At 39.1% G+C, this 9,391-nt stretch overlaps 1 protein-coding gene across 1 annotated transcript in view; it reads right to left on the bottom strand.

The window, feature by feature from the left end:
- Positions 1 to 385: 385 nt before the first annotated feature.
- LOC109479472 (vacuolar protein 8-like) overlaps positions 386 to 9,391 on the bottom strand; it is a 20,559-nt gene continuing 11,553 nt past the window's right edge. Inside the window, exons 5-13 of the mRNA XM_019781437.1 lie at positions 6,693 to 6,818; positions 5,711 to 5,919; positions 5,106 to 5,151; positions 4,499 to 4,632; positions 3,515 to 3,637; positions 2,655 to 2,769; positions 1,876 to 2,010; positions 1,045 to 1,170; positions 386 to 606 (exon numbers count right to left, since the gene is read on the bottom strand). Of these exons, the coding sequence (XP_019636996.1) occupies positions 476 to 606; positions 1,045 to 1,170; positions 1,876 to 2,010; positions 2,655 to 2,769; positions 3,515 to 3,637; positions 4,499 to 4,632; positions 5,106 to 5,151; positions 5,711 to 5,919; positions 6,693 to 6,818 (1,145 nt within the window). The 3' untranslated portion in view covers positions 386 to 475. The remainder of the gene's footprint in view (positions 607 to 1,044; positions 1,171 to 1,875; positions 2,011 to 2,654; positions 2,770 to 3,514; positions 3,638 to 4,498; positions 4,633 to 5,105; positions 5,152 to 5,710; positions 5,920 to 6,692; positions 6,819 to 9,391) is intronic.

Below are 9,391 nucleotides of genomic sequence, written 5' to 3'. Positions count from 1 at the left end.
AAAATAGACAAGAATCCCTACAAACCCACCTTACCTTTTTCAGGACTAAAATTTAAAATACAACTGTAACATTTTTTCCCTAGGCTAGTAAGTAAGTCTCAATTCAATTAAAACAAAAAGAAAGGTTTTTCAGAATTGCACAGTCATAAGGCCTTACACCCCGTTCATATTAAATCCACATCTGAGATCCAATCGCGATTGAATCAGTATTGCCTCCAATTTCGATTGGATCACAATGCATTCACACTTGTCGGCTCAACCAATCATGATGGCGTTCTTTCAGCGCGGGAATTGCCATCAATTGCAATTGAATCCACCTCCCAGAGATGGATTTCATTAATCGTGATTCAATCGCGATTGGAGCTTTCAGATTCAGAAATATCAATCGCGATTCAATCAGGATCGGACCTCAGTCGCAATTGAATCGTGATTCAAAACCCAGTCAGAACGGGGCGTTAGTTCTGGTGTACGATGGTTAGCTGGTTGCGTACTTGTTGACAACACTGCGAGCCATCTCCTGTATGTTAGCTGGCAGGTTTGACCACAACAGACTCTCCACTTTCTGGGGAAGAGCACTTGAGGGATACACTCTTTGGAAGTTGTCATCTGAAACAGAAACAGCATAGGAACATCAGGAACAAAAATTCCACCAGTGTAACAACACGGTTATCATAATTCTGTTTTGATAGTAATTTACATCATAATACAGTAACTGTAGTTTGTTTATGGTAGCAAAAGTTCACAGTTCAGAGGTGTTACAAACTATATGTTCACAGTGGTGGCAGGTACATAAAAAAGTCGGCAAATTATTTGTTAACAGTGATGATAAACTCGCAGTACAGAAGTGACTGAAAAAAAACCCCACAAACATAAAAGTACCGTGAAATGATTTTGGTGAGATGCCTACCAGTGTTCTTTACAATTACGTCATTCAAACGTATCATATGATAACAAACTGAGGGCATTCTTGGGAGTCATGCATGTGTCCTGCAATATTCAGCTGTCTGACAGTACTAGTATAAAATTTAAAGAGGGTACTCTTACATTTTGCGAGCAGCAGAAGTGACCAGAGTGAAATCTGGATGGCGTTAGCATCTCCACTGTTCAACAATCGCTCCAGGTAACACAGGAGTCCAGGCACATTGGGCTCAATAGTTTCAGCTTCTATACCTGGAAAAAAAGGTACGTTATTAACTTAACTTTGAGTGTTCTAAAGAAGGCTACACTGAAGTTGATGATATGGATGGTCCTTTCAACTTGAAAAGGATCAGAGGTCCCAGACTGTTGGCTATTTCTTCATGACCAAAGATTGGTGGGACTACACGTCATGTACTAGTAGACTTGTTGGAAAGACCTGTATCAGATTCTGTATCTGTATAGCCGGTATAACTGCCCCTTGGTGTAACACACCAGCTTCGCAGGCACGTGGCGTGGCAGCAGCTGGCTACATTACACCGAACAACTTGTTATACCTAACCTTTGAACATCTAACTCATCTAACACTAAACATTCTTTAAAGCTATGTAATGATAAAGCCCCTGCTGGACTCTGCGATAGTTCTAGGAAAGAATGAATTCTTGAACACCTCAATCCTGTAACAGTTGATAACTCTGGTACTTGAAGGCATGAGTATTTCTTGTTCTTTTCTGGGCTGGTATTAGGTATAATTATTAAAGTAGTTGGTTCGTCCACCAGTTTATTAGTCATTTTGTACATCATGCATAGTCTGGACATTTTTCGTCTGTATTCCAGTGACATCCACTGTACGTGTAGGTTTCTTTTTATTTCTGTTACACTAGCCCCTCTTTCATACAATGTAGTTTTTTCTGTAGACTTGCTGAACAATCATAACAGAATTTTTGCAGAGTGTCTGACCTGTGACCAGCAGCTGGCCGATGATACTGGCACAGTTGTACTGCACATTCAAATTCTCACAGTTGGTCGCCACGGATACAAGGTTAGGGAAGACACGTCCCTCCCGGGTCTGGTGCAGGTGATCTCGAACTGACTCTGAAACAGTTAATTACATTCATTAATTCCTGAACTTCTTAGCCTTATTGACATTGCTGATTGCTTTAGACTATTTTTCTTTAAGATATTAGAATATGGTGCACAATGCAAAAGTATGATTTCAAAATTTCGAAACAAGATGTTAAAAAATCTGTTCTTTGTTTATAAGAGTGAGCCACCTGTAGAATATCTTTATAGATAGCTTTTAGTGGGAAGGAGGACTGTTACTAAGTAAGAAAGGCACTGGAATGACATAAATATGCATGATTGTACAGTTTTGAGCTACATTTACTATCTATATTACAAACAAAATATGCTAATACATGTATCCATAATCAGTAAATGCTGTATTTATACAATCTGTAATGCTGGGTAAAGAGACTCTTTCTACACAACCACGTCTTTTATTCAGCAGACGTTTCGGTGACCATCTGTCACCTTCCTCAGGGCAATTCTGACTGGTTCACATTGCACTGCAGCACAGGTGTCGCTGTTATAGATGCATTTAGGAGTGCCAATGACCTGGTTGTGTAAAAAGAGTCTCTTTAATCAGTGACTTACCAACCTGATGAAACTATTCACGGATTATGCTTCAGCAATTTTCTATTTTCTTTATTTCTCTTAAACAACAGTAGTTGACTCACCCTTGTTGGCCATGATGGCAACTGCCGCTGTGACCTCTGACTGAAGGTCAACACTACTGGAGGAGTCCACCAGGTTCTCTGTCAGGGCGTCCAGGATTCCTGCTTGTACAAATGCCTGAACAAAACCCCACAAAAAAGGCATATTACAAAAAGAGACTTGTTGCATGTTGTTTAACAATATTCCTCTTACATTAAATTGTGTACATTAAATTGTGTACCTGCTGATAATCAACTTTCCAGTCTGACGAATGTGAAAAAATGTGATGACAGAACCAAATGTTTGTATACATATGAGTTAATGAGTATAATGAGTTGCTTATTTAAAAACAAATGTCACCTGTTGATAGTAATAAATGACTGGACAAATGCCCTTAGTGTGAAACGTTATCTAATAGTTGCAGAGATGCACTTCACATGTTGGTAACAATATATTGTACTTGAAACTTGGGTATTCATACTGGGTTACCCTGTTTCATCAAGACTAGACCAATGAAACTGAAACTTCATTGCAATACCACACTTACATCTGAATTGCGTATTAAGTACTTACAATTATGCTCATTTTATTATACAATTTGTAGGTATTTACAGTTTCTCCGTTATCAGTAATTCTTATATACAAGACATTGATATCTCTTGATGATAAAAAATTAATTGCATGTATACGTACTAAAACTCATAGCTTATGGTGGACTGAGTACAGGATAAATGTAAACATAAAGTATGAAGATTCAAAACAGCAGAAAGTTTGTTTGCAGTTCAGAGTTCACTGTCCTTTGTTGAGAAGGTTCACAAGGTATGGAATGGGAGTCAGAGTTTTTCAGTCTGTTGGTTTGACAAAGAGCTGTGTTAAGTCTCACCTCAGCGTTCTCCGTGTCCACCAGGTTCCTGACAGTGCCGGCCGCGTGACATCGCACCGCCGTGGACTTGTCCCTCAGCATTCTGGGAAGGATAGCCAGGAACCAGTCTTGTAGCAGCTCCTCCTAGTGACAAAAATGTAAATCACACATTCAGTTATGAATTCCTGTATGTGATTTAGACATACAATGTAAGGCCACGGCAAGTAATTTTATGGAATTACAACAAGGCAAGTAATTTTATGGAATTGCCTTCTGAAAGTGATCAACATGCTGAAAATGGGCAAAAATGTCTGTTGTTATACCAGAAGGCAGATAAATACATGTATTGTAAGAAACAGGAGGGAGCCAGTAAAAACCCTTCTGGTCCCGGGCCGGGGTTCGAACCCACAACCTCCCGGGCACCAGAGCTTCATAACCAGACGCTCTAACCACTCCGCTAAAAGGTCTAGACCCATCGGCCGAGTCAGTTGGTAGCACCTATAAACCCCCCACTGTTACAGTATGAAGAGAGGAGACAAGATAGAAAAGGCTCTGATTTAATGTTTTGCCTTTTACTTTGATGTAGTGATGCATTTCATTCCTTTTAGTTTTTATATGTCATGTTCACCAAATCAAACCATACAATGATTGAAAACTTTTATTTTTCAGTGAGGACTGGATGTTGTAATACATCATACTTAGAACAATTTTAATTGCAGGTGTAAATTATTGTATATAGATAATGTTATTTGACTGTGTAATATATCTTGTTCTAACTATTTATTGTTGTTTTTCTATGTCATATGTCCAGGTATGTGTTACTTGTGCACGCTATCAGCATACTTGCTGCCTAGTGCACACTTTGTATTGTCATGTTACAATTCTGAATAGATAAATAGAACATTGCACAATAACAGAGCCTGGTATCATTTCTAGTTTAATAAGACTTATGATGTCCAAGTTTGAAAGAATTAATCATAATAATATTAGATGAAATGACAGCACCTGATTAGCCTTGCAGATGGAGAGGTTCCTGACACATGCCACAGCTGCCACCTGCGTGTCCTTACTGCCTGTCTTCAGCAGGTGATACAGCTTCGGCAGGGCTCCCTGACGTACTATCAACCGCTGGTTAGTTTCTGAAAAAAAAAAAAAAAGACAAATTTCAGACTCTCTAATGAGAAGGCAAGTTGTTGGGCAAAAACGTAAATAGAATACGGGCCGGGACCGAAGGGGAATGCGGAATACACCATGCTGTATTTTATTTATGTCATACCCACCAAAGAAAATGCGCTTTTTAATGCAAAAATGAGCCAGAATGTGGTGTCCCTAAACCCTAAAATGCAACATCAGTTCCAACGTTCGACTTCTGTATTCGTTATCGAACGTTATCGCGGGTATGATAATTGATATAATGAGAAATATCAATCCAAGAAATAAAGTATTGTATAAACCATAATATTTATTTACGATTTTTTAAAACTTCACCTAGGAAAGTATATTTTGTACATTTGCCAAAACAATTGACATCATACCTCGGTTGTGATAACATTTTCCAAACAGGTGTAATTCTTATTGTACTGTTTGTGTACTAATAAATTGTGTTCCTTACCATCAGATGCCAGATTCCTTAGTGCAAGGCAGGCTTGACATTTCACCTAAAGAAGAATGTACAAGAAATTGTTGAACTTGAAAAAAGTATCATTAAGTATATTTACCTAGTATGACAATATGCGCATGTAGGACCAAGTCACATTCATTGTATCATCATTGTATGTTTCTGTATCAGTATAACTGCCCTTCAGTGTAAATTACCAGCTTCGCAGACATGCGGCGCGGCGGCAGCTGGCTACATTGCACCAAATACACTTAACCGTTGAAAATCTAACTCTAAGCGATGTTTAAAGCTAATGACAATGCCCCTACTGTACTTGGTGACTGCGAGTTCCACTCTGTGATAGTTGTAGGAAAGAAAAAAATGAGTTTTTGAACACCTCAATTCTTGGTTGATTACTGAAGGCATGGCTATTTCTTGACTAGTAGTTATGATCACAAACTAAAGGCATTCTTGGGAAAGAATATTTCACACAAAATTGACCTTACTCTAGATGTAAGGTCACTGGAATATGGGAATAAGTCCGGAATTAACCAGGAAGTCTGGAATTAAACTGGAGGCTGTTAATTATGATAATATGGAAATTAATGAAGATATGACACCTTGTCAGCCATGGAAGACAAGAGTGCGATGAGTCGTCCGGGGATGTTCCTTTCCCACAGATTACCCATGATCCTCCGGTGCTCGGTGTCGACCGCCATGTTGCTGAGAGCAGCGGCGCAGTAATACTGAATCTCTGTGTCATCGTCCAATAGGAGGTCATTAAACACCTTCAGGGCACCTTCCCGCACTAAGTCACTTCTGTTGTTTTCTGTTGGCCAAAAAAAAAAAAAGAAACAAGAAATCAACATCGAGGGTAACATATTACAAGGTAGTATTATAATAATTCTTCAAAAATAGATCTTCAGTTACTGTAACTGTAGACTGTAAACTGTTTTTTATCTTTGTAGTGACCTCTTCCAGCAAAATTATGACACCATGAATGCATATATGTGTGTCTAGTATTTCTCTGACTTGTAAAGAATGATTTTTGTTATAATCCCTCATATTGCAAATTCAAAGCACCATGAAAGTACATAATGCAAAATTTTTTATAAAAACACGTCTAGTATAATCGTGGGGTTGTGTGCTGTAGCGGTAGCGTCTTCGGCTCTGAACCAAGAGGTCCCGGGTTCGAACCCCACCTTGTCACCGATCTTGTGCCCTAATAGGAAAGGTAATTTACACGACTTTCCTCACTTGAACCCACCAAACTTATCAAAAACAGTTACTGTAGAGGTCCTTCCCGGTGTGAGTGGTTCAAACCTTACAGTCTGGTCTCAGGTTTGACATCTTTGAAGAGGTGATACTCACCTGTTATGTCAATTCTTCCGCAAATGTGGTAAATCTTCATAAAAAAATTAATTAATACTACTTTTAAGTAAATATGAGAATTCATATAAACTGGCCCAGAGTGTACAAAACTAAATCTTACACTCACCAAACACTTATTTGCACTTCTTAAGCAGAAAAATTACAAACCCCCACGGCCAACCCCTTTCACCTGAAACTCTCATCATTGACAGGCTCCCTCCTGGTCCTTACCTAGATGTGTGAGGTTCAGAAGAGCGCCGACTGCGTTCCGCTGTACCCTGGGATCCACGGCCTCGGCGGCCAGTTGAAGAAGAGGTCGTGAGCCACGTTTCACCACGATCTCTCTCTTTGCTTTAGCTATGACAACAGGAGAAAATCTTTAAGACCAATTTATATTAACCAGATTCATCCGATCAATTCAAAACTTACCATAATTATGCAGAAGTTATTATGTACAAACAGGGCACGAAATACTGGGTGCACGTGCACCTTAGTGCACCCAAAATTTGAGTCGTGCACCTAATTTTTTTCTGTGGGTGGACTAGTGCACCCAAATATTTTTGTAGGAATTTTGTACATTAGAAATGTATAATAGTATACTGGATATTCTTGGTCACTAAAGTATCAGAAAAATAATAGAATCTTTGTTGCAGTACATGTATTTTGAAGCTACATGTAGCCCTCATTTTAGATTCAAGCTTAAAAGAGGAGCAGTAAGACTTGCAATAAATTTGTTTTATATGGTGCACCCAAAAAAATTTTTGTGCACCTAATTTTTTAGGTTGCAAATTGGGTGCACCAGCGACCTATTCCCGAAAATGAATTTCGAGTCCTGACAAATTTTGAGATACAACATGTAGTAGATCTAGAAATATGCACAGGTATCCCAACAGTGAGTCAGTAGACTAACTGGTAACACCACATTCCTAAGACTGTACGCTTCTAGGTTCCATTGTATCCACTACATATTCAAGTCAGCACAATTAAACAACAATAGTAACAGAGATTCCAAATCTAATTGGTTTCAGAGATCTGCAGAAAGATTGCAAAAAACTCATTACTGCTACAAAAATGCTCCAGATACGGTGATTTTCTGCATGATTTCCCAGGATTAAAAAAGACAATGAGAAACAACATACAGTCTGTCAGTCATGCATGATGAGTTTAACTTAAGGCCTTACACTAGTATGTACTCTCATCTGCCGAATAAACATATGGGTACGTTTATTTTTTTGGGCCCGAACATCCACCTAGTACGTTCTTATTTTGCACAGTACGTTTATTAATTTTTGAAAACCAGTAATTTTTTCAACTTCGTGTGAAAAAAATTGACAAATCATCGACGTGAAGACGTTTATAAACGCGTATTGTAGCGAGAAACTTGTCATTTTCGGGCCGGTTTTTGCAATCACCGCGTGCATAAATTCCTCTGAATGTTCTATTGTCATGGGTGGTGCTTATCAAAATACGAAATATTAAATGCTCTTTTTTTTTGTCTATTTAAATTCCTAATTGCAAATAACAGTTAAAGATTTGTGCATATATCAGTAAGGGCGTATTTTAGTACAAGAGACACAGGTTACCCGTCAATTTTGGTAATTTTCCGGGGGGTACGTTTATTCCGGGGGTATGTTTATTTGATTTTGAAGATTTGTCCGGGGGGTACGTTTATTCTGGGAGGTATGTTTATTCGGCAGATGAGAGTAACTGAAAAGGCAAAAACTAGTATGTAACTAAAAATGTGTTTAACATAAACACACTTAAACTAACACTGAAAAAAAATCTTTGTACACATTTACAGTATGAGGTGTAAGGCCTAGGGAAAAAATGTTGTGTTTCCTGTTTCAGTCCTGACGAAATTGAGGTCAGTAGGTTATGGGACTATCTTTTTTTAGATTCTTCTTTTTACATCATCTCTAGTGATTCAAGTTATACAATACAGTTTCACAAAGTGCAGTACTAGTAAAACTTGCATGAGGACACTGTTATCACTTTTCTTATTTACGACAATGTTTCAAAGCCGATTGTACAACGTTTCATCACTTGGGTCATATCATGGGGTTAGAAAAGGCAAAAAAAAACTAGAAAGGCAGATATTTGCTTGGGAGCAAATGCAGCAAATGGCTTCACCACATCCCCCGTAACAAAAACGTACCTGTCCCCCTCCCCACAGACAGTGGTGTGGTAAAGCCATAAAAATTTATTTCCACACAAAAAACTTAAAAGGCTTTGGTCAGTTGGGAAACAGAAAACACAACATTTTTTTTCCTAGGCCTAAAAACGTGTAGGAAACACTGAAGCCCTGGTCACAACCCGCCGTACATGCTTTTTATCCGTACGTTTTTTGGGAGGCTACGTGACTCTGCTACGTTTTTTCTGAAAACGTGGGGAAGGAGTGGTGTCTACGTACGTCACTCGCACGGTTGCGCAAAGTGTAAGAGTGTGGTCTGCACGCCACGTCTGGCCATGTGCGGTTGAGTGCATCGTACGTTGCGCAAGTGGTAAGTGAGTTGTACGTGCTTACAACGTACGATCTCTGTGCGATTGCAACTTTATGGTAAGTCAGGGTTCGAAATACAAAGGTGCAATGTGCAAATTGCACGTAATTTTCAAGATTTGCACCTAAAAATATTTTGAATGTGCAATTTTGCACCTGGACAATACCGATATATCATGTTTGCACTGCGTATCTCCGAAGTTTCTTGTGTGTCGGCATCGCGCTGGGCGCATGGCAGCCATATTGTTTTCTTTACTGAACATCCTGGGAACAAGCTGCTCTCGTCCCCAGGTGAAGACGCGAAGGCATTACGTAATGATTTACCTAATATGGCAAGACGCGAAGGCCTACGTAGCTGATTTACCAAATATGGTGAGACCCGCGAAACTTGTTGCCCGATGTGGTACGAAGTCCTTCGGCAGAGTAATTTCGG

The sequence above is a fragment of the Branchiostoma belcheri genome, unplaced genomic scaffold (assembly GCF_001625305.1).
Source record: "Branchiostoma belcheri isolate BF01 breed outbred unplaced genomic scaffold, Haploidv18h27 scaffold49, whole genome shotgun sequence".
Classification (NCBI taxonomy): Eukaryota; Metazoa; Chordata; class Leptocardii; order Amphioxiformes; family Branchiostomatidae; genus Branchiostoma; species Branchiostoma belcheri.
This window is presented reverse-complemented; position numbering and strand designations above follow the sequence as displayed.